Source organism: Engraulis encrasicolus, chromosome 11 (assembly GCF_034702125.1).
Source record: "Engraulis encrasicolus isolate BLACKSEA-1 chromosome 11, IST_EnEncr_1.0, whole genome shotgun sequence".
In the NCBI taxonomy this organism is placed as follows: Eukaryota; Metazoa; Chordata; class Actinopteri; order Clupeiformes; family Engraulidae; genus Engraulis; species Engraulis encrasicolus.
The window spans coordinates 23,732,516-23,758,465 of NC_085867.1; the positions used below are offsets into that span (position 1 = coordinate 23,732,516).

Genomic DNA, 25,950 nt, shown 5'->3' on the forward strand with positions numbered 1-25,950 from the left:
TTAAACTGTACAGCAAAGAGGCACTTGAGGAAAGATGGGCTGTTGGGGGTTGCCAGGAGAAAGCCATTACTACAAAAATGCAAACATGTTATTTTGCATATGATACACCAAATAGCATAGTGAGAAGCATCAGAATGCCTGTGACAAAGTCATTTGGAAAAAATAGATCAATATGGAACTTTTTTCAGCCACTATTAACAGTACCATTTGGAGAACAGTCAACGGAGTCTATGATGAAAGTTACGCCATCCGTTCTGTGAAATATGGTCATGGACCACTGATGTCATGGGGACATTTGAGTTACAAATGCACTATACTTTTGGTCCATACTCGCAGAATGATGAATACATTGCCCTGTGAAAAATACTGGAGGAAACTTGACACACATCAGCCTTGAAACTGCACATGGTCCATTGTTTGGACATGCCAACATGACAATATTTCAACACAGAAAGCCAAATCAACCCATCATTAGCTTCAGAAAGAATGAAATGAAGTTTTTGAGCGACTGTCTCACTCTCCTGATCTCAACATCATTGAGCCATTCAGGGGAAACCTCAAATGTGAGGTTCCAGCAAGACACCCAAAAATATTATAGGAGACAACCATTCTGCCAGGAAGAATGTGCTGTTTTGTCATCTGAGAAAATTAAGAACCTTATTCACAACTACCACATACAATTTAGAGCGGTCCCTGATGTTAAACAGGGCCATATTCAGCATCAGAAACTAGGGTATGTAAACTTTTGAACAGGGTTATTCGGGTAGTTTGGGTTGTGATCATACTTTTGAAAGAGTAAACACAGAATATTGCTAATAAATATCTTAAGCCAGTCACTAGCAATGAGTGAAAAAAAAGGTTTTGTGTAATCCTTCATATTTTGTGAGAAATTGCCAAGAAAGCGTATATTCTGCTGGGGTATGTAAACATATGAGCACCACTGTATGCCTTGTAGCTTGTGGTTTTAATGTAAGGACAGTCATCCTTTTTTAAAAACCCAAACCCCATTTAGCTTCAGGTTCCAATAAAGTTGAACTGAACTGAACCCCTGTGGGGGAAAGATCTTTGAAAATGTACATCCGTTAAGTCAATCCAGTCAGGTCATGGCTTTACAGAACAATTTACTACAAACGGCACCTTGAAATTTGTGCAAGTGTGAAACTATGCAAAGATTTATGCACCGCAAGTGTCAAAATTAGCAAGGGTCAACTCACACACACACACACACACACACACCAGAAGACCCAAATGTACCACCAAGATATTGACAGACAATACAAACTCATGAGTATAAATGAAGACAGAGGGCAGAGTTCGTACGTATCATGAGTGTAAATGAAGACAGAGAGCAGGGTTCGTACGTATCATGAGTGTAAATGAAGACAGAGAGCAGGGTTCGTACGTATCATGAGTGTATTAAATGAAGACAGGGACAACAGGGTTCGTATGTATCATGAGAGTGTATTTTCTTTCCATGTAGAAAATAAAAGTGTGACAATAGCTGTTCTATCTCCATGGCGCCAAGTCAAGTTCATGTACAGAATAACCAACCGCCACTTTAACGGAGAAAATAAAAATTCCTCACAATCTTGGTTTTTATTGTTGTCGTATCTTCTGATTCATACACACATACGCACACCCCTTTTGAAATATCCCCTATTGGTAACATTTACATCCTAATATGGTCCAAACCCACCCACCAACCCACCCACCCAAGGACACAGGAAAAAACAACACACACACCCAAATGAACAAAAAATTAAGTTAATCTATGTCAAAGTCAATTATAAAACACATTTAGACAAAAACAAATTCTTTTTAAAAAAGGGAAAAAAAGAAACAAAACAAAAAAATGGGAATGATTTGGTCTCGATTTTTTTTCTACTCGTTCGTTTGTTTTCTGCATGAGCAAATCACAGGTGGTGGCAGGGCAGGGCCAGCAGGGGGCGATGGGGGGAGTGGAGGAAGCGGAGTCACAGACTGACGCTTGTGAATCTACTGGGGCCTATAGCAAGAAGCTGGAGTTCAGGAGTTAACCAGGTGGAGTTAGGAGGTAAATCATCTAATAGAAGATGATTCTTGAAAATGAGGACTCCAGGCGCTTCTATTAGATATTTTTAAAGTTAGCAACTTACTTGGCTGAAATGCAATTTCCAATTGGTAACTGGTTAGCAATGATGCTTTCGAGAAACCAGCTTCTTAGTATACTCTTCTAGAAGAAGCCCAGAGGTGAGGGAGGCTAGCAAGCGAGAAGCTGGGGCACAGGGGGGCCCCAAGGGGGCACATGGGCCTGGGGGGGCACATGGGGCCTGGCGGTGGAATGGAGACTGGCTCCACTGAGGTAGCTGTGCTCTGCCTAGTGCAGAAAGAACTGGCTTTACCGATCGATCAGAATGTACTGTTAGAATAATTAACATCAAATGGAATACAAGCATTTCAGAGAAAGAAAAAAAAGGGAAAAAGACAAAGTTTTATTGTTATACATAACTGGGGGAACACACGCTCACAGCCGTAGATCTATTCCTGGGGTTAAAGAGAGGGGGCGCTAAATCCCACCCACGCACAGTGCATGCAAGATCACAAAAACATGCAGCGCTTTAGGCTTTTTCGAAGGAATGGTCAAATTTGCTTGTTTTCTTTCTTGTTATTTAAATAGGATACTTAGGAAGAAATGATCACCCATATCATATCCCTGATGCCCTCGTCAAAAACTCCCCTCCCTCCCTCCCTCCCTCCCTTCCATCCCCACACCACTCAAACTCTGACCCTAGCTCATGCATCTAGAACTCAAGATCAGCCGCACGCACGCGCGCACGCACAAACACACATTCACACATGCACGCACGCACACACACACACACACACACATTCACACAAGCACGCACACGCACACACGAGCACACACACGCACGCACGCAGGACGCACACAGTTCATACTTTACGAGTGTGATGTTTGTTCGGATGAAGGACAACAGTAAACATCAGTAAACAGCGTCTAGCGACCAACGTCGACACAACCGTGCACTCACTCTCTAGCGACCAACGTCGACACAACCGTGCACTCACTCTCCACATCAAAACAACACATTTACAACAGAAAAAGATGTCAAAATAAAAGGAAAATAAAGTTTTTTAAAAAAGGCAAACAAAAGACTTGCATAAAATAGTGTTAAATCTCTGTACACATCTCTCTCTGGACCTTGGGTTCAAATCTCTCAGCCATAACTTCTCCAAGGGGGAAAGAAAGTAGGGGGCACAAGAACAACACATGAATGAAAACATGTCTATGGATTAAGAAATGAGACTATGGAGGAGGGAAGAAAAAAAAAACGTTACTATTTCAAATCATAAAACAAACTCTGTTTTGTTTTAAAAAAAAGGCAACCAAATGGCAAACGAGAAAGAAAAACATCTTGATCATCAGATCAAATGTGGTGGGGAAATGCTTCCACCTCAATGGCGAAAGAAATATCTTCCCAGAAACACTCAAAAGGAAAAAAAATAATGTGCCGCCCCCCCTACCGCTCCCCATATTATACCCCCCCCCCACCCCCCCTCAAATACACTTTTATTTTATTAAAAAGAAACATTAGAATTCTCTCTTATATTATTGTTATGGTTGTTACAACATTACAACTCGTTTCCTTCTCGTGCATGCTCCCTTATGTACAGGCACACTTCTTCTGAAAGAGACGCACGCGACCCCAACCCCAACCCCAACCCAACACAAACCCAACACAAACCCAACCCAATCCAACCCACACCACACACTTCACGTCCTCGCACGCAAACACACACCTAAACGCTTACACACATACGATTCCCTACCAGCTACAACACACAGGAGAAGTAGGAAGGAGGAGGAGGAGGAGGAGGAGGAGGAGGAGGAGGAGGAGGATGGGTCTGGAGGGGTGGGGGGTGTGGCAAGGCAGGGAAGGGCAGGGGGGTGTTTCGTTTCGTTTCGCTGTTTGTTTGTCGTCTGATGTTTGTTTGTTTGTTGTTGTTGTAGTTGTTGTTGTTGTTGTGCTTAGTTAGGTGTTGAGTCAGGAGGAGGAGAAGAACATGTCGGCCATGTTGGTGTCGGTGCTGTAGATCCAGAGCACCAGGGGCAGTGCGAGCGCCACAAAGGGCCAGGAGATGCCCTCGGTGCAGCCCGCCAGAGAGCAGCCCCCCGCCTTCTTGTCCTCCTCCAGCTCCTTTGGCCGGTCCATGCAGCTGCGCGCCGCAAACTTCAGCACCTCGTCCAGCAGGATCACCGGCAGTGAGATCTTCAGGACCATCAGCCACTGGGTCAGGTTCAGAGGAGTGATCTGGAAAATCATCTGCAGAAGGAAGAGGGAAAAACGGAAAATTTGATGAAATATCGATGAAGGAATTTTTTTACATGTACAAGGGAACTCCATTATGCCATTCTCCATTATGCATTTTCTCAACCTAAAGCCTCCAATGGGCTCCTAACCACAGGGCTCCTAAAGGGGCGTTCACATAACATCATGTGGACAGCATTGGACAAACGTACCAGCAGAGGCTCCACGTAGAGGCAGGGGTGTGTGTGTGTGTGTGTGTGTGTGTGTGTGTGTGTGTGTGTGTGTGTGTGTGTGTATTGCGTACCGGCAGAGGCTCCACGTAGAGGATGAGGAAGTGGAGGGACATGGAGAGGCAGATGGCGCCTAGTAGCCACACGTTCTCCCAGGGAGGCATCCTCAGCAGAGACTGGTTCTCAGACACACTGGGGAGGAGGAGAGAGAGAGAGAGAAAAAGATACATGTTAAGTGTGTGTGTGCAAGACAAGTCAACAATCTCCGCAAAACTACTTAGGTTGGACAAGAGAATCATTTTACCATTTACTTATTTTATTAAAAGTAATTTTACTCAGTTTGGAGCTCTGCGCAGTTACACTAGGGACACATAGATGCAAATTTGGCCACGCGACCACGTGAACTTTGCCATTCATTCCTATGAGGCTAAGGCAAGTGAGCATGAGCGAAGCGATGCGAAATTATTCAACCAACTTTCATATGCAAATGAGGAGCGAATTTCGCCTGCTGCGGCCAATCAAGTCAACAACATAACCGTTTCGTTCCATCTGAGTCACCGTAACGACCGTATAACGGTTGAACTGTCGGAATGGAACACAGAATCTCGCCTCTCTTCGCTTGGCTTGTTTTGCCTGTATGTGTCCCTAGTAGCGCTACAGCCTTTTTGCCTTGTAGGACAAAAAAGTTATTTAAAAAAAGACAACATTGATATCAATGTCACCATAACATAAAGTCTGCGACTGACCTGTTGAGAGCGTTGCACATCTCAATGGTGACGAGGACAGACAGTGCCATGGTCATGGGGTAGGGGTTGGCGAAGATCTCACAGGGGACGTTCTCAAACTCAGGATTATCAGCTGAACACTGGAGGAAGTGGGACTGGAGAGGGGGGAGACAGAGGAGGAGAGGGAGAGAAGGGGACAACAGGTAGAGAGGAGGAGAGGGAGAGAGGAGAGAGGGGGACAACAGGTAGAAAGAGGGCAAGTTTAACAGTGCTGCGGCACACAAACATACATGAGACATTTGGGCACATTTTTCCATGTTTCCTCGCAGTATCATTTCAGTGAGTGTTCTGGAAAAGCCACGTCGACTTCAAATTTGACTTTCAAAATGGAGTCGAAGACAGAGAATGAGAGAGAGAAAGAAGGAGAGAAGCAGAGAGGGAGAGATCGAGTGAGAGAAAACAAGCAAGAGAGAGAGAGAATGCCTAAAATCCCTTAAATTCCCATTTAAGGTAAACACAGCTCCCAAGACAGTGAGCATTATGGCATGTGAACGCTCCAGCTGTGCTTGAAGAATGCAGCTCAATGTTATTGATGTGAGTATGAAAGAATGTCAGGATACTAAATGACCACCAGCTGTGATACAAAAATCCAAAAAATACTGAAAATAAGGACTGCATGTTCGAAGTTGTCTGTGGTGATCATTTCATATAGTATATACACATCTTCAGGTTGAGTAATCAGGATATCCTAATAAAAAAAAATCAGGATTTGTAACTTTAAAATAATGCGTATGAAATGTATATGCGCACCAGTTGAAATAGATCTATTGAAATGCGCACCAGTTGATAGAAGGTAATTTTGGGTCCGTCTTCAGCAGCAACGAACCACCAGGCTGCAGCTCCAACGGTACCAGCACCCACATAGCCTGAAGAGGAGAGGAGAGGAGAGATTACATTACATTACATTACATTGCATTTGGCAGACGCTTTATAACCAAAGCGACTTTCAAAAGAGGACATAATCATAGCCAACATCACTAGCAAATACGAAGAGAAGAGAAGAGGAGAGAAGAGGAGAGAAGAGAAGAGAAGAGAAGAGAAGAGAAGAGGAGAGAAGAGGAGAGAAGAGGAAGACATGACTAACACCCCATTCATACACTCGCATGGAGATATTTTTAAACACAGGTGGAGTGAAAGCCTGCACGTCAACACAGCAGAGACAGGAGAAGAGAAGAGTCAGACATGACTGAAAATATCCCCATGCGACCGTATAAGGGTTGTCAAACAAGGCTATATATTTTATCCGTTGATATTATGTTAAGGCCGATGCATCGTGCATCCCTAAATGCGTAGTTCCACCATAGTTCCAGGAAGTGGATGTAGGATGCAGAGCGGTAAAGGTAAATGTAATTCTTTTCTACTTCATCTTTGCTTGTTATGTAATGGTTCTGTATTAGTCTCCAGGGAACAGAAAGTGGCTGCCTTGATGTATTTGAACCTATGTGAATCACGTCACCAACCGGCTTTCTGTATCCCGCTTGTCGATACTTAAGAATGCCCTACAATACAATACGATTAGATTGTCAGCCATAGGATCGATGAATCGATACATATTGATTACTATTTACACCCCTAGTAAACAAGCGACTTACATCCGATGGCGAGGTATCTGAAGAAGAGCCACCCGGAGATGAGGGGTTCGCGGGCGTTGCGTGGCGACTTGCTCATGATGTCGAGGTCGGGGGGGTTGAAGCCCAGAGCGGTGGCCGGGAGCCCGTCAGTCACCAGGTTCACCCAGAGCAGCTGAACTGGGATCAGGGCCTCAGGGAAACCCAACGCGGCCGTCAGGAAGATACTGGAACACACACACACACACAGGGGCACGTATTAGCACACACAGTACACACACACACAAGCTGTGGATCAAGGTCTCAGGGAACCCTAGCGCGCGCACGCACGCACGCACACACAGGGCCGGTGGCACAGCTGACCTGAGACCCTGGAGATTAATGGCCACTTGTGCTCTTTCTCTTCCGCTGTACATTATTTATTTTTTCTTTCTTTTTCACACACACACACCCCAGAGTAGCTGCACGGGGATCAAAATGTTACTCATTACAGAGTACTGTACATGGTATGGCTAGGACTGGGTACCGAAATTCGGTGCTTTGATGGAACTGAAAGAAAGGCTAAGGTTCTACTTCGCACCGAAACGTGCCTTGTCTGTCGGTTCTACATATCGGTTCCCAGATGTTCATCACGTCAGTTATCATGACGCATTTTGAACCCCGAAACGTCGTAAACGCAGTCAGAAGCAGTCGCTTATTTATCGTAAAAAATCTGGCAACATTAATTGTGATCACATTCGGGCTTGCAGAGACTGCTGCCAGGCTACAACCCCCTTTTAAACAGGTGGTTAAATCATCTGTGGATAATAACGCTGCTGTTACGAGAGAAACTATCATCAGCCCATCTTTAATTTGTGTAGGCTTACTGAGAAGAGAAGAGTAGCATATTTCCAGCGTTTGTAGATAGCAAAGAATTAAAACTTCGTCTTCGACACAGCCACTGCGAGCCAAGAAACAGCAAGACAAGGTGTGCAAACGAAGCATATTGCATGGTTATGATGCAGATGGTTACATTGGCGTGTGAGGAAAAGTTAAGGTCCACAACACTATTTGATGCTCCCAAAAATGTAATGGCACGTTTCGGAATCTTGTTTGGTCCAGCACCTGTGCTACTGATGTGCGCGCATTCTCTGACATTTTGGATTACACCGTGAATCATAACAAAGTTTCGACTTCATCTCAATAAAAAAAGGAACTCACACCAGCAGCATCAGGTGAGCTCAGTCACTTTTGGCCGCGAGGATAGCCTACTTTGTTTGGAGCTGTTTTGGGAGGATATTCCGTCACGGAGGTAAAATTTGCACTGCCAATCGGAGAACGATTAAAAGTATAGGAGAAAGGGACAAATCAATCATTTAACTAAAGGAGAGGTATACAGTAAGCTTATTTCCAAAAATGACACAGTATAAATTTCAGGGAAGAGAAAAGCTTTCTAACGGGTCGCTGACAGCCAAGCACTACGCTGAGCCAAATGGATATTAACCCATGGACAGGGGCCCAGACAATGGAGCCATTACGATTTTGGAGATTGGAGAAAGCGGTATTTTCATGGCAATATAATGAATGGGCTTTTAACCTGATGGTATTTAAAGGCACATTTGGCAACCTTGATGCTTCTTATATGATAAGCTTTGAACACCCCTTGAATTGCTGAACTTAATTTGTTGATTAACAGGACTCGGACAGACTTCGATGTAAAAATCTCAAAACGATATTCTTAGATGTACAGGCTAAAAGAGTATCTTTTTTAGAATGATCCATCAGGAAAATATTGAAATTTATGACCTCAACTGTGACCTATAAATATTGATGGGAAAACGTGCTTTTTCCATGTACTCACCATAAAGTACAACCTGCCATATTAGCGGAGAGTAGGTATTTGATTAACTGCTTCATGTTGTTGTAGATGGCCCTGTGTGTGTGTGTGTGTGTGTGTGTGGTGTGTGTGTGTGTGTGTGTGTGTGTGTGTGTGTGTGTGTGTGTGTGTGTGTGTGTGTGTGTGTGTGTCCTCACCATACGACCTCTGTAACGCCGCATTATGTAATAACGGTGCAATATGTAATAATGTAACAAATTATTACATAATGTGGTGACAATCGCCGCATTGTGTAATAATTTACGCATTTCGTAATACATTTCTTGAACGCATTTCGTAATAACTTTTTTCTCATCTTGTAATAAATTATTACAAAATGCGAAATTTATTACGGAATGCGGCCGCAACTTTTTTTTTTGATGGAAATGTAATAACATGGTGCATTATGTAATAATCTATATGGATATGTTTTTTCTGCACTTTGATTCAGTAGGCGCAGCACACATACATAGTCTCAGTGACATGGTATAGTCACTGCCCTCTCTCTCTCTCATTCTTCTCAGTTCTCAAACTGCTCGAGAGTCGCGAATGATGTGGTTAAAACCGTTAAAGGAGTATGCCACTATTTTGGGGCTTAATACAGTTAAAATCGTTGGCTGGGGTTTATAAAGGTGGTAAAGTGTCTTATTTTTCATTTAAGCCATTGCCTTGCTTTAAGACAAGTTAAAAGAGGGAATATGTCGCTAAGCTAGTGAAAGTCAATGTATCCATGTAGCATGCTACAATGCTACACGGATGCATTGACTTTCACTAGCTTAGCGACATATTCCCTCTTTTAACTTGTCTTAAAGCAAGGCAACGGCTTACATGAAAAATAAGACACTTTACCACCATTATAAACCCCAGCCAACGATTTTAACTGTAGTAAGCCCCAAAATAGTGGCATACCCCTTTAAGAAATAATTTCACAACTTGTTGCGTGCAACGAGTCCAACGAATGTCTCGCACTTTCTGCTACATTACACCAATTTACAGCGACATTAAATAGGCCAGGTCTAAACACTTCACGAGGAGGTGAAAACTTGTCTTGCACTTGCGTGGGTCTGTGGCGAGAGAGAGAGAGAGAGAGAGAGAGAGAGAGAGAGAGAGAGAGAGAGAGAGAGAGAGAGAGAGAGAGAGAGAGAGAGTGAGTGTGTGTGTGTGCATGAATCAAATCCCAGGAAAAGACCAACCATTATAAGTGACTCGTGGGGAGCTGTCCATGCTGGTGGTGCTTAATTTTTCCCGATATTTACCCGTGGAGTAGTGAGTCTTTCATGTCTGCCTACATGCGCGCCAGGGTCTGACCAGTGGAGTGAGGAGACTGTCTTCTTGCAAAGCAAGAAGTCATAGCACCCGAGAAAAATGCCACTCTTTGTCCTATTTTCAATTTCAGTCCACTGTTCAGTAGGCCTATTAGGCTGCAATCAAATTCAATAGCCTATGCTCATCCACATGCACGCGAAAAACAATAACCCAAGCGGCGGGACTAATTCGATTATATTCCTTCCAAAAATGTCCGAACGTCACAAAAATCAGTTATTTGCATTGTCCGTAATTATACCAAACAAAAAGGTATCAATAAAAGAAATCAAGTCTTCAGTTTCGATAATCCACGTTACAAATCCTCAACAACAGCAAGCCATTCCTTCTCTGCTATGAGGCAGGCAACGGAACAAGTGCAGACAGTAGGCTATATGACCACGTTGATGCTGCACGGCTTGAAAGGATTCTGTCTAAATTAAATATCTTGGATAGCCTATATAGACCTAGGCCTAACTAGATTTGTTGCAATACAGATTCATTTTCTATAGCCAGAAGTGTTCCGTTGGACTGACGAAACCGAACACGATCAAGTTTGCAACTTCTTTCCCTCATGCGCTGTCCGTCAGCACCACCTGTCAGACGTCCGATTAGCTTTCATTACGTGCTGAGGGAAAAACTCTCGCCATTAGGCCCATGTGCTGTTGCACTGTTGTGAGGGATATCACCAAATAATTTAGATAAAAGTCAGAACATTATTTTGGCAATCTGTTCAGTCTGTTCATTTAAGTTTTTGGGTGCTCTTGGATATCGGGGATCAGTTCATGTAGAGAGAAGAGTTCATCCAGGCACTCCAAAATAAGGTGTCCAAACGGGAAGTTACATTAAAAAGCCTTTAATGGTACTGGGCTGGGGTTACATTAAAAAGCCGACATGTTTCGACCTCACCAGGTCTTCATCAGGGCTACGTTCACCATTGAAAAGAAAGGCCTCCCTTAAATAGTGACATCACCACATGTGACCCATTACGCACTAAACACATTTGCGCACACCAGAGAAAACATAGATTAAAAAATAGCCTGGGGTAATAAGTGATGCCACATAAAAAAAATGACCAGAAGTACAAATAAGCATCACAAAAAACAAGTAAAATCAATATCCTCATTTAGACCAGGATAGCGCATGGCATCCAGTTGGTGTATCCAAAAAGTCTGCCTCTGATTAAGTCTTTTTAGCCTGTCCCCACCCCTCGGAAGAGGTTTGATATGCTCGACGCCCTGTATGCGCAGCAGAGAATCATTTTTACCATGGTATATTCATTGAAATGTTTCGCCATGGGATAGTCAAAATTGCCCACTCTGATAGCATACAGGTATTTATGTTCTGCTAGCCTATCTCGCATGCGCCTTTTTGTGCGTCCGATATAAAAGAACCCTTCAGCGCAAGGACAAGTTAGGCGGTATATGACAAATGTAGAATTGCAATTAATGAAATCTCTCTGTCCGTATTCTCTCGGTGTTTTAGTATCCACAAAAGATTTGGCTTGTGTAACATTTGGGCAGTGAGGGCAGTTCATACATCTATAGGTGCCAATGGGTTTACGCAGCCAGGTTTCTCTCTTTTTCACCTGTAGGTGAGAGCGCATTAATTTATCTCCTAGGCTGGGTGCACTCTTTAAAGACACCATGGGTGGTTCTGGGAACACCTCACGTAGTTGCGCATCACTTTCAATAATGGACCAATTGTTCTTAATAATTTGCCTGATCCGCGTCGCTTGTGTACTATATGTCGTAACAAAAAAAGGACGGGACTGCTGGTGGCGATGATGTTTCTTTTTGGTCAATAACGTGTTGCGTTGAAGGGAGCGCGCTTCACTGTATGCGTTTTGGATGGCTTCAGGGTGATAGGCTCTATCACTGAATCTTTTCTCCATCAGCTCGGCCTGCTCGTGAAAATCATTTTCGAAATCACAGATACGCCTAATCTCTGGAATTGGCCGTGTGGAATAGGACTATTTCTAATGAGATGCGGGGGATGGAATGAATCCGCTCTCAGAATGGTGTTCCGAGAGGTCGCCTTTCTGAATAAGGTGGTGTGCAGCTGTCCCTCTGCGTCTTTATATATCGTCAAATCCAGAAAGTGAATATTAGTTNATGAATATTCCAAGGAAGCCATCCAAAACGCATACAGTGAAGCGCGCTCCCTACAACGCAACACGTTATTGACCAAAAACAAACATCATCGCCAGCAGCAGTCCCGTCCTTTTTTTGTTACGACAGTTCATAGATGTATGAACTGCCCCCACTGTCCAAATGTTACACAAGCCAAATATTTTGTGGATACTAAAACCACGAATGAATATGGACAGAGAGATTTCATTAATTGCAATTCTACATTTGTCATATACCGCCTAACTTGTCCTTGCGCTGAAGGGTTCTTTTATATCGGGCGCACAAAAAGGCGCATGCGAGATAGGCTAGCAGAACATAAATATGGTATCAGAGTGGGCAATTTTGACTATCCCATGGCGAAACATATGAATACCATGGTAAAAATGATTCTCTGCTGCGCATACAGGGCGTCGAGCATATCAAACCTCTTCCGAGGGGTGGGGACAGGCTAAAAAGACTTAGGCCTAATCAGAGGCAGACTTTTTGGATACACCAACTGGATGCCATGCGCTATCCTGGTCTAAATGAGGATATTGATTTTACTTGGTTTTTGTGATGTTTATTTGTACTTCTGGTCATTTTTTCTGTGGCATCACTTATTACCCCAGGCTATTTTTAATCTTTGTTTTCGATGGTGTGCGCAAATGTGTGTAGTGCGTAATGGGTCACATGTGGTGATGTCACTATTTAAGGGAGGCCTTTCTTTTCAATGATGAAGACCTGGTGAGGTCGAAACATGTCGGCTTTTTAATGTAACCCCAGCCCAGTGCCATTAAAGGCTTTTTAATGTAACTTATCGTTTGGGCACCTTATTTTGGAGTGCCTGGATGAACACTTCTCTCTACATGAACTGATCCCCGATATCCAAGAGCACCCAACAAACTTAAATGAACAGACTGAAGACTGCTTGAGCTTCCAGCCACCTGTGTGCCTTTCATTGCCAAAATGATCTGACTTTTATCTAAATTATTTGGTGATATCCCTCACAACAGTGCAACAGCACATAGGCCTAATGGCGAGAGTTTTTCCCTCAGCACGTAATGAAAGCTAATCGGACGTCTAATGACAGGTGGTGCTGACGGACAGCGCACGAGGGAAAGAAGTTGCAAACTTGATCGTGTTCGGTTTCGTCAGTCCAGCGGAACACTTCTGGCTCTAGAAAATGAATCTGTATTGCAACAAATCTAGTTAGGACTAGGTCTATATAGTCTATCCAAGATATTTAATTTAGATATTTAATTTAGTTTTCACCACCCCGTGAAGTGTTTAGACCTGGCCTATTTAATGTCGCTGTAAATTGGTGTAATGTAGCAGAAAGTGCGAGACATTCGTTGGACTCGTTGCACGCAACAAGTTGTGAAATTATTTCTTAACGGTTTTAACCGCATCATTCGCGACTCTCGAGCAGTTTGAGAACTGAGAAGAATGAGAGAGAGAGAGGGCAGTGACTATACCATGTCACTGAGACTATGTGTGTGTGCTGCGCCTACTGAATCCAAGTGCAGAAAAAACATATCCATATAGATTATTACATAATGCACCATCTTATTACATTTCCATCAAAAAAAAAAGTTGCGGCCGCATTCCGTAATAAATTTCGCATTTTGTAATAATTTATTACAAGATGAGAAAAAAGTTATTACGAAATGCGTTCAAGAAATGTATTACGAAATGCGTAAATTATTACACAATGCGGCGATTGTCACCACATTATGTAATAATTTGTTACATTATTACATATTGCACCGTTATTACATAATGCGGCGTTACAGAACCTCTCCTACGTTGGAGGAGATGAGGTATCTAATGAACTGCTTCATGTCGTTGCAGATGGCCCTGTGTGTGTGTGTGTGTGTGTGTGTGTGTGTGTGTGTGTGTGTGTGTGTGTGCGTGTGCGTGTGTGTGTGTGTCTACTCACCATACGACCTCTCCTACGTTGGAGGAGATGAGGTATCTGATGAACTGCTTCATGTTGTTGTAGATGGCTCTGCCCTCCTCCACGGCTGCCACTATGGTGGAGAAGTTGTCGTCGGCGAGCACCATCTCGGACGCCGTCTTGGCGACCGCCGTGCCCGATCCCATGGCAATGCCAATCTCAGCCTTCTTCAGGGCAGGGGCGTCGTTCACACCATCGCCAGTCTGAGGGAACATGAAGGTAATGGGAGAGTGAGTTAACTCTTTCACCCATGATAAGTTTTGGCTACCCCCTCCATATCCTTAACCCATTGTGTCCTGGAGACACGTATACGCTGCATTCAGGATTTTGAGAAATGAACACATTATAATGCAAGAGGAGGGTCTTGGCTTTTAAATGCAACTTAATTCATGTTTGTACGTGCTTTGGCGGCTGAGATATTTAGGATTTAATATGCAGAGGGCACCCTTTCCCAAAAAGGGCTCAGGACAAAATGGGTTAATGATGAGATTTGATGACCTTAGGAACAGCTTCAGGATTTCTACCCCCAAAGTTAGCCAATGGTCTTAATGGCATTAATACCAATAAATACGGATAGGTACCGATAAAATATGTCGTGTGTGTGTGTGTGTGTGTGTGTGTGTGTGTGTGTGTGTGTGTGTGTGTGTGTGTGTGTGTGTGTGTGTGCGCGTGCGTGCGCTCACCATAGCAGTGATCTCGTCGTAGGACTGCAGGTACTCCACGATCTTGGACTTGTGCGAGGGCTCGACACGGGCGAAGCAGCGTGCCGTCAGTACAGCCTCACGCTGCTTAGCGGGCGCCAGGTCGTCGAACTCGCGGCCCGTGTAGGCCATGGCCGTCACGTCCTCCGACTCGCCGAAGATGCCGATGCGCCGGCAGATGGCCACCGCCGTACCCTGGTTGTCGGGGCAACAATGTCATTATTTTTCACGTCATTTATTAGAAATAACAAAAAAATGAGGCGCACACAAAGCATACACACACACGTGATTTTATATCCTCATATCATACACCCTTAAATACACACAGACACCTACGTAGTACACACAGACACCTACGTAGTACACACAGACACCTACGTAGTACACACAGACACCTACGTAGTACACACACACACCTACGTAGTACACACACACACCTACGTAGTACACACACACACCTACGTAGTACACACACACACACACACACACACACACACACACACACACACACACACACACACACACACACACACACACACACACACACACACACACACACACACACACACACACACACACACAGACACATACACACAAACACCCCTACCCCTACCTTGTTGTCTCCGGTGATCATGATGACGCGGATGCCAGCCATGCGGCACAGCTTGATGGAGGCGGCCACTTCAGTACGCGGGGGGTCCAGCATGCCCACCAGGCCCACGAACGTCAGGTCAGTCTGGGGGAGAGAGAGAGGGAGACAGAGGTGGAGATTTATTGCCTGATTTTCATAGACTTCAGATCACGTACCGCGATTCTGGTCTGACCAGGACTATAACGATTAGCGTTTCCATACAGGAAGAACTTTGGTTTAAACTTCGGCACAGCAGAAGAACAAACATTTCTTAGCCCTCCTGGTGTGTGTTCGTTTTAAATTCACCATTTTGTTTGTTTGTTAACCATTATTTATTTATTAATTGTTTGTATCTCGGCATCATTGAGACGGTTATGCCAACAAATGCATACTTTTGTGTTCTTTAGAGAGAGCTGGTTTAAGATTACAGCTGGGTGTGTAGCCGAGTGTATGGCTGGTCCTGAAGTGTACCCCTCGACGTCTTTAGAAGGTTCCGGGTGAATTATTAACCCTTGCGTACATAAGCTGCGACATATGAATCAAGATGCTATGACCCAAAAAAAAAGATTTACGTGATATGATTGGCCGAATTTAGGTGTTCAAGATGACGTATAATTAACTGGCCGGCATTAGATAACGGAAATAGAAACACAGATTTGAACACGGGATTTAGTTTAAAAAATGTACAAATTCTAAATTTTGGACAATATCGTCTGATAAAGAGTACATTTATGTACATATTTAAGCCGGAATGATTTGACATTTGAATTTGATTTCCCTACGTCTTTAATGGGAAATAAAGACGTGTGTGGAACTGGAGAAGAGAGAGTAGGCTGGTAAGGGGATGGTAATGCACAAGATGCATGCCCACAAGAAACAATAGCAATACCTTTCTGCTGGTAAAATTCTTTACTTTCTTTATTTAAATTCTTTACTTTCTTGCTTCATCCTTGTGTTGGACATTGTTGCCAGTGTTGCAACTGTACACTGCGCCTAGATGTCTTGCTTATTATCCATTATGCCTTGTTAATTTATTATTTAACGTTGCTTATGTTACCTTGAGTTGGACAACGCCGTCAGTTTTGCAACTGTACACGGCACCTTGATGTCTTGCTTAATTTCTGCTACTTTTTAATGCATCGTCCTCTTCTTTACTCTGTGTAGGATAATGCTATCAGTGTTGCAATTGCAATTGTTTAAATTGCTCCTTGTAAGTCGCTTTGAACAAAGGCATCTTGTAAACGCTATGCTATCAAATCAGCAGCCCTACACTTGAAAAGGCCTTGAACACAAACAGTACAGTATATTTCTTATTTCCCCAAAACTGTGGTATTACCTTACCGTAAGGTCTGGTAGAGCATGCATTTCAAAAGCATGGACACAAAAGTTTGTTGATAAATAAATAAAAGTTGCCCAGAATCTCACTGAGAAATCCAGTCAGAGCATGGACAGAAGGCTTAGCTTGTTTCCTATGGGCCTCGTCTGGAGTAATTGTGTACAACACCTCCCAAATCAATTACAGGCTAATCGGTCCGCTTCGTTACAAATGCCCCTTTGTTAAGTTTGAATTCTCCATTCAGCACATCGTTAGGAAGTCTGGCTGGCACTGGGGCTGCTGTGAGTTTGTTTGTTTACACGATAAACAGAATGTGGAATTCCTCTCCCGGGCAACGAGGCAACCAGAACCACCAGTACACGTTTGCATTTCAGATACTACAGCTTCTGCAGAGATTCTTTAAGTTCTACTCTCTCTGGCTCCTGTGTGTGTGCGTGTGCGTGTGTGTGTGCGAAAATGTGTTGGTGCGAAAATGTGTTGGTGTGATCTGTGTATGCAAAACTGAGAGTATAATATCTGGAAGCGAGTTTATGTGTATGTAATCAAGGGAGGATATTAACAAAATGTACTCAGTTACCATCAATCCAGTGACTAATAACTTTTACCAAGTTATACGTGTGTGTGCATGAGAAAGATTGAGTGAGTGAGTGAGTAAGTGAGTGCTGCATGTGTGTGTATGTACGTGTGTGTGTATGCATGTGTGTGTATGCATGTGTGTGTGTGTGTGTGTGTGTGTGTGTGTGTGTGTGTGTGTGTGTGTTTCTCCCTTTACCTCATACTCAGCGAAGCGTGTGGAGTCCTCCAGCTTGAGCTGCTCCTTGGCGGGCGGGTTGTCCCTAGTGGCCAGGGCCAGGCAGCGCAGCGTGTCGCGTCCTGTACCGTACTCGCGGATCACAGACATGATCTTCTCCTTGATGCCCGGCGTCAACGGCACCTTGTTGCCCCCCACGCGGATATGAGTACACCTGTCAACCACGCCCTCTGGGGCCCCCTGCAGGAGGGGAGGAGAGGAGAAGGGAGGGGAGGAGAGGAGAGGAGAGGAGAGGAGAGGAGAGGAGAGGAGAGGAGAGGAGAGAGGGGGATAGAGGAGAGAGGGGGATAGAGGAGAGGAGAGGAGAGGAGAGGAGAGGAGAGGAAAGAGGGGGATAGAGGAGAGGAGAGAAGAGCAGAGGAGAGGAGAGAGGCGGATAGAGGAGAGGAGAGGAGAGGAGAGGAGAGGAGACTTACGTGAGTATGGTCGGGATGTAAAGTATGTTCTCAAAATATTTGAATGGCAATAATTCACACACAGATGATAGGACCTCTGAACAGTCATTTCCAATAATAAAATCAATAATAAAATGCAACTGTCAAAAATGGTGGAAACACTATTTTGCAACGAAACTCTTCAATAGTAGACGGGGAGGTACAGCCACGAGACGCTACCTTGACGAACATCTTGCCAACGGAGGAGCGGGCCTTGTTGGGGGTGCAGTAGACAGACATGGACTTCCTGTCACGCGAGAACTCCAGAGTAAACTCCTTCTTCATCAGCTGCTTCACCACCTGAAATGCACACAGGAAAATAGAGCTTACTTATTACATTTTATTCATATTTATATATAATATGCAACAGGGATATAGCGCTTACTTATTGTCATATTTACATATAATCTATCACGGGGAAGTAGAGCTAACTTATTGTGCGTTCATGTGCCATGGGAATTATGGGAAATACCAAACACTTCAAGTACGCGCTCAACTTCTTGGAAAAAACGAAAGTCTTTGGGTGCGCCATAAAATGTACCGGTATCAACTTAAGGAAGAAAAATCCGCACTCACAAACTGCGTCTCATTATTTATTTATAATACCACCATGTCCAAAAAGTAAACGCATTTTGGCTATCAAGCCTTCATCAGTGCGTGGTGCGTGGTACCACGCACTGATGAAGGCTTGATAGCCGAAACGCGTTTGCTTTTTGGACATGGTGGTAATATAAATAAATACCAAACACTGACATGAGAAGTACACAGGAACGACCCACCATGTGGTATTTTCCACAGGGCAACTCATAGAATATTTGAGACTCATGTTGAAAAGGTCCAAGGTCATCTCATCAGGGCAACTCGACAGAGTGAAATTGTAGCTTATTTCTCTCAAAAACTGCCGCTATTTTTTTGTGGGCAGCATAAATATCATAAATGGCAGGGTAAAACATTAATGCTAATGCGCACAAGTCAACAAAAATATCACAAAATGGTTTGACGAATTTGGCAGCTTAAAATGTGTGCGCCAACATCATCGGCAACATCTTCGGCTTTGTTGTGTTTCACATCACTACGACAACAAGAGGACTTGAACGCAACAGCATTGTGTTTGTCCTAAGCGAGGTTCTTGGTCACACCACTGTGGTCGGACCTAGCTGAGGTCACCAGTGGCCCAGATGGGTGTTCATCACTAGCCGCTAACCACTGCTGTTGCTCGGTGACCTCAGCTAGGTCAGACTACAGCAGTGTGACCAAGAACCTCGTCCCTACATTTAGCAGTATTCAGGCCCTTTAATTGGTCTGCCGGCACTTATTTCATCTTTCAGGCCTTGTCGAATGACCAGAGGGGGGGGATCCGCACTCAGGAGCCAAGTGTCATTTTTCATTTTTCACGTGAACGCGTTTCGGCCCTTCCACACTGATGATGCTTAAGGTCCAAAAGGTGTCTGCGCGTGGACATGGCGGTATATGATAAAGCGGAAAAAATAGCAGCACTCAGGAGCTAAATCCTACTATTTATTTAAGTTATGCTATTGTTTGCGCACCACAACTGATTTGTTTTGCTCTGGAAGTTGAGTGGCTGTAGTCTTCAAATGAGGGTGTTTGCAGGGGTGCCAACTAGGAGGTGTTGAACGACTTACGGAGTTGCAGGCGTTGGCCCTCTCGATCTTGGACAGGCCCTTGACGTCGGTGTCGAAGACGTTCATCTTCTCCACCAGGGTGGTCAGAGCCGTCTCCGTGGCCTCTCCAACCTTCTCATACACTCCTTTGGCCTGCACCGCACACACACATACAGGGAACACAAATAAAACTTTACTACACCAGTTTACATTATTGAAAATTGTGATAAGATATTTGACATTTAAAAAGGGAAAAAAATGCAAAAATTATCAAACTGCGCCATCTTTCACAATAGTGAATGTAGTTGTAATTTTAAAAAAAGTAGCTCAACGTTCACTTATTTATGGGTGTCAAAAACCTTTGTAAACGATCAATCAGAATAGATGTGAGCATGGATGATGTACTATTAACCGATATCACTTCATTTAAAAAAGATGGCAGCTGCGGCATGAGCCGCACACAGGGCAGGGAGAGCAGAGCAGTAACTATGACGCACGGATCAATCGCGGATGCTTCAAAACCGTTGAATGGAATATAATAGAAGCCCGCTGTCCATGCAATATAGACGTCAGTGGCAGACGGTAACTTGAGACGTGTCTTCAACCAGAAGGATGATGACTGTTCTGCATTACAATACATTACATTACTCGCCTCATTGTAGTCGAGCGATGAGTCATTGCAGAGAGCACAGATGGTGGCCATCTCCACCAGGGCGTCGTACTGGGAACACCTGACCGCCTTGCCCTCGTGGAAACTGGACACCAACGCAGGACACATCACGACAACAGGTGGCCAGTGGAGGAGGATGAGGGGAGGGAGAGAGAGAGAGAGAGAGAGAGAGAGAGAGAGAGAGAGAGAGAGAGAGAGAGAGAGAGCAAGAAAGAAAGAGGGGTGAGTGACAGAAGCATTAAGGATTATAGAACACGGCTCATAAATATTTAAGTCTGTCTATAACTGAGTAGCTGTATATGGCCATGTGTGTGTGTGTCCGTGTGTGTGCATGTGCGTGTGTGTGTTGCTCTAAGCATCAATTTATGTGTGGCAGGAGAATTGTATTGCGTGTTCAACATTCATTAGTCACAGAGCTTGGTATGTGTGAGTTGTTCTGGTGTTAATGTCTGTGTGCATGCGTGCATGCGTGTCTCAGAGACTCACACTTCTCCTTCAGGGGCGTATGTGGAGCCGGTGACGGTGAACTCCTTTAGTGAGCAGCCATCTCCCTGCACCTGGTCCACGATGAACATCTGAAACACACACACACACAGACACATTAATTATTTCATTGGGATCTCATCAGAAACACAGCATTACAGCACCTAACAGTGCTGAAAGCAAATTTCATAGCAGTTGGTAACGACTGATCAGAATCATAAAGTCCTATACATTACATTACACAAATAATAGGCCTGGTCAGACACAGACAAAGACACACACACACACAAAACTCAACACCAGTAGTAATATTGGCTTATACAGAACCACACGGTATATGCCACTCGACAGCAGCAGTTATGGCACAGCAGTCGTAACAGACACAGGCAGCAGGGGGCAGTATAGAGCTGTGGAGCGGTACAGGCAGCCTCAGGTGACAGTCACCCGGCCTGAACTACTCCACTAGTGCAGCACAGGACAGCAGAGATCAGCGCAACAGCATAGAACAGCACCTCTACAGGAGGGAGGGGGGGTACAACCAGAGAGGAGAAAGTCAAAGAGGGGGAGAGATAGCCTCGCGAGCCATCCTACGTACTTCCGCCAAAGGATTGGCTCCACTACTGTAGTCTGGCCGTGCTTCTCTGTGGAGTGCCTGGAGCAGTAGAATTTTGATCGCAACGCCCCCCCCAGAAAACAGCCAATAATCGAATAGGGGGGGGGGGGGGGGGGGGGGGGAGGACGCTCGTGACAATGACGTACACATCTGCGCCAGAGCCATTGGTCTGCGCTATGTTATTGTTGAGTAACTGCCAGCAATTGGGTGAGAGGTGTCCAATAATTTCAAACCATAACTGAATGCAAGCTTACTGCTTCCAACAATTGCTTCAGAGCAAACAAATGCCAGACCATAAATACAAAATGAAATGGTAGTATTATGGGATGGTCAGGACCAGGCTAGGGGAGAGATGCCTTGAGAAGGTGACATTAGGAGAGATGCCTTGAGAAGGTGACAGACGGGTAGAGAGAGAAAGACGGATGGACAAACAGAAACACAGACAGCGAGAGAAAGACAGACGGACAGACAGACAGACAGACAGACAGACAGACAGACAGACAGACAGACAGACAGACAGACAGACAGACAGACAGACAGACAGACAGAGAGAACATAACGCTTTTGGCTTTGCTCCTGACAATTGCCAGAGCAGAGACGAGTGAAGGCAGGAGAGGAGAGGAGAGGAGAGGAGAGGAGAGGAGAGGAGAGACGCAAAGGAGCTTAGCAGACTGAGGAAGTAGAGAGGATGAGATGGAGGGATGACGAGAAACCAAGACGGGCAGGAAAAGGGGTTGGGGGATGTTGAGGTGAAACCGGGAAAGCAAACGATGAAGCAGAACAGCATGCAGCCTCTTCAGGGTGTGCTGCTCACTAAAGCCACCACAGATGACCTGCCATCGCATCACACAACTTCATGTTGAAGTTTAAAGATCATTAAGATGCTGATTAACGCAGGAGCATTCAATACTTTAAACGGGGAAAAAGTTTACCAAACGCTACTACACTGCACTGCATACACTACACACTGCACTACTAAGTTCACATAACAGCACACTACTACAGTGAAAACTCCACACTATCCTACGCTGCGCTGCGCTGCACAGTGAACACTGCGCTGCAGACTAAATTACAAACTACATGACTGACCAGACCAGACCAGGCCATCACTCCAGCCTCCGCCAAATCTAAACAAAAGGAAATGCAGACCATCACTCTTATACCCCCTCCTCTTCCTGTCATCTCACTTATCCCTCACTACCTCTCCTCTCACTCCCTCTCTCATTCTCTCTCTCCCTCCCTCCCAATCTCTCCTATTCCCTCCTCCCCCTCTTCCCACTTCACAGGCCTGACTTCATCGGGCTATGAGGAGAGGAGTCATCGCTGTATAGACAGACAGCAGTGTGTATTTTAGACACCAGCGAGGGGGAAAGGGTGCTAGCTTCAGCTAAAGTCCTCTCCGCTGCCATGCCATGCCACGGTAGGGCACTCGTCTGCTACGCGGCTGGGCTGACCAGGGTTCGATTCCAGCCCGGGTCCTTTGCCCACCCTTCCCCATCTCTCTCTCCCCAACCACTTCCGGTCACTCCTTCACTGTCCAATCATAAAAATAAAGTAAAAAAGACCAAAAAATATCTGGAAAAAAAGAGTGAAAAATGAGAGTCCCCTCCTCACAGGGCAAGCTAATATTAAAGTGGGCCAATCCAGGGCTTCGTTGCACACACACACACACACACACACACACACACACACACACACACACACACACACACACACACACACACACACACACACACACACACACACACACACACACACACACACACACACACACACACACACACACACACACACACACACACACCTCTCTGCTCCAAAACAAAATAAAAGCCCAGATAAAAGCCCTTGTGCTCAGATGCCCCCATCTCATCTCAGCAGCCTCAACATCACTTCACATGAAGTGGGTGAAGCCTTCTTTTAGCTCTGCTTCTATTTTAGGAGCTCAGGTTTTACATAATTGTGTGTAAGTGGCTGGACAGACTATACACTGTGAAAAACAATAGGATGAAGCTTTCATCTGTGCGTGTCTGAAGGAAGAGAGAGAAAGCAAGAGAGAGGGAGAGGAAGAGGGAGAGAGGAGGAGGGAGCAAGAGAGAGGGAGAGGAAGAGAGAGAGCAAGAGAGCTCAAGAGGTAGACCAAGAGAGATAGAGGGAGAGCGAGAGAGAGCGAGAGCGCATGTATGTGCATGTATGTGGTGTGTAGAGCTGGGTAAAATAATCGATTGAATCGATAATCGCAGGGCACAAAATCGATTTTTTGGTTCTTTTTCTTTTTGTTCTTTTTGTTTAATTTAGGTCTATTAGTCAATTAGGCCTAGGCCTACTTATTACAAATTAGGAATCTGTTAACACAGTCAAGCCACAGCACTTTGACATTTTTATATAAAAATAGTCAACAGCATCTTTTGGGGGAATTCCTGGCACCAAGAAGGGAACGATTTGGAATGAATCGAATCGAATTGAATTGTGATAAATCAATTCAAAACCCTAAGAATCGAAATCGAATTGATACAGGAACATGGCTGTGATACCCAGCCCTAGGGGTGTGTGCGTGTGTGTGTGTGTGTGTACACAGATGTGTGCATGTGTGTATTGCATCCCAGGCATTGGCTGCCTGAGCTTCTTAAGTAGCTGGAGAGAGAGAGACAGAGTGAGACAGAGAGAACGAGAGAGAGAGAGAGAGAACGAGAGAGAGAGAGAGAGAACGAGAGAGAGAGAGAGAACGAGAGAGAGAGAGAGAGAGAGAGAGAGAGAGAGAACGAGAGAGAGAGAGAGAGAGAGAGAGAGAGAGAGAGAGAGAGAGAGAGAGAGAACGAGAGAGAACGAAACAGAACGAGAGAGAACGAGAGAGAACGAGAGAGAGAGAGAGAGAGAGAGAGAGAACGAGAGAGAGAGAGAGAGAGAACGAGAGAGAGAGAGAGAGAGAGAGAGAGAGAGAGAGAGAGAGAGAGAGAGAGAGAGAGAGACGGAGTAAGAGTCCCCAACACAAGGTCAGTTACGCAACACCACTGCAAGCATCTCTCTCCCGCATACTGATCAGCTAGCCTAGCTGTGGAGGCACAGAGAGGGATGGGGGGAGAGAGAAAGAGAGAGATAGGGAGAGAGAGAGAGAGAGAGAGAGAGAGAGAGAGAGAGAGAGAGAGAGAGAGAGAGAGAGAGAGAGAGAGAGAGAGAGAGGATGGGGGACTGAGGGAGGGAGGGGGAGAGAGAGAGAGAGAGGATGGGGGACTGAGGGAGGGAGGGGGAGAGAAAGAGGGAGAGGATGGGGGGATTGAGGGAGGGACACAGAGAGAGCAGGAAGATCTGAAGTAAGGGGGGGGCTAGCGAGAGTGCACTCCCTGGGATAGGGCACGTCAGATCACTGAGAAAGAGATGGGCATGACAGAGGTGTGCGTGTGTGTGCGTGTGTGTGTGCGTGTGTGCATGCGTGAGCGCGCGTGTGTGAGTTTGGGGCTTGCTAGAAGGAGACAGACAGGGTTGTTAGGGTTGGGATTGTGAGACAAGACGAAGATGAAATGCGATCCAGGCTGGGATGAGGGCGATGACGATAACTGTGTGTGTGTGCGTGTGTGCGTGCGTGCGTGCGTGCGCGTGTGTGTGCTGGTGTGATGACGTTGACTAAGCTCTTGAGCTCTTATGTGAGCTGATTCCTACGGATGCCTCTTGCCATCTGCACCTAGGCAAAGTGCAGTAACTGCATACCTTTTCAAAATTGAGTTTAGACTGAAAACGGTTTTCATAGGACCTTCATAAGTCTTGTGACAAAGCCTTATGATCCAAATGTGTCCCGTTTTAGAGATATTATTGCCATGTCAAATTCACAGTGACTAAAATATCCAACCTAATACCAAGGCCTTGGATAGCCTGGGCGAATAGCCGACTGTTGACTCCGTCAATCAGTCTGGCAAAAGACATGAGGAATCCGTCTCCGTGGACGATGGGAGATGGTCTGATCTTACTCTATCATTTCAATTAATTGAAGTTCCAAACTCAAATTAAAACCCATATTGTGCTTTATTAGCATGCCCGTTACGTTATAGCGTCGCAAAAGCATACAAATAACAAAACGAAAGTGTGAATATTATAGATACCTTAACCAATCAGTAACGGAGCTCGCGGGTGAGTTCTACGTCACCACTCTCAACTGTTTGCTGATTGGCTAAACACTGAGAGAACCGAGCTCGAGGCTTTTGCCTATCTTCCTTGCCTTGGAGGCATTTCCCTCAGTTTCAATGTTGGCGAAGTTACTGCACTATGCCTTTGTATGGCAATCTTGACATCTGCAGCAAGGCACAGCAAGGCAAAGCAAGCCACAGCAGGACGCTCGACTTTAACACACGTCAGAGGACAACTACACATCAGACAGGGGGGAGGGGGCAGACAGGGGCTGAAAATAAACACGGCTACAGCACTGTCGAAGGACGTCTCCTTGAAAAATTAAGGAATAAATAAATATATAAATAGATACTAAATAAATATCCAAGAACAGCCAGGAGTAACCAGACCCATTTCCACACCTTCTGGTGATTAATAC

At 45.0% G+C, this 25,950-nt stretch overlaps 1 protein-coding gene across 1 annotated transcript in view; it reads right to left on the reverse strand.

The window, feature by feature from the left end:
* Positions 1 to 1,441: 1,441 nt before the first annotated feature.
* Positions 1,442 to 25,950, reverse strand: part of atp2a2b (ATPase sarcoplasmic/endoplasmic reticulum Ca2+ transporting 2b) — a 77,844-nt gene continuing 53,335 nt past the window's right edge. Inside the window, exons 12-24 of the mRNA XM_063210235.1 lie at positions 20,807 to 20,895; positions 20,303 to 20,405; positions 19,672 to 19,803; positions 18,209 to 18,328; positions 17,556 to 17,774; positions 15,430 to 15,552; positions 14,799 to 15,011; positions 14,098 to 14,318; positions 6,915 to 7,117; positions 6,103 to 6,188; positions 5,284 to 5,417; positions 4,612 to 4,729; positions 1,442 to 4,322 (exon numbers count right to left, since the gene is read on the reverse strand). Coding sequence (XP_063066305.1) covers positions 4,044 to 4,322; positions 4,612 to 4,729; positions 5,284 to 5,417; positions 6,103 to 6,188; positions 6,915 to 7,117; positions 14,098 to 14,318; positions 14,799 to 15,011; positions 15,430 to 15,552; positions 17,556 to 17,774; positions 18,209 to 18,328; positions 19,672 to 19,803; positions 20,303 to 20,405; positions 20,807 to 20,895 — 2,040 coding nt within the window. The 3' untranslated portion in view covers positions 1,442 to 4,043. The remainder of the gene's footprint in view (positions 4,323 to 4,611; positions 4,730 to 5,283; positions 5,418 to 6,102; positions 6,189 to 6,914; positions 7,118 to 14,097; positions 14,319 to 14,798; positions 15,012 to 15,429; positions 15,553 to 17,555; positions 17,775 to 18,208; positions 18,329 to 19,671; positions 19,804 to 20,302; positions 20,406 to 20,806; positions 20,896 to 25,950) is intronic.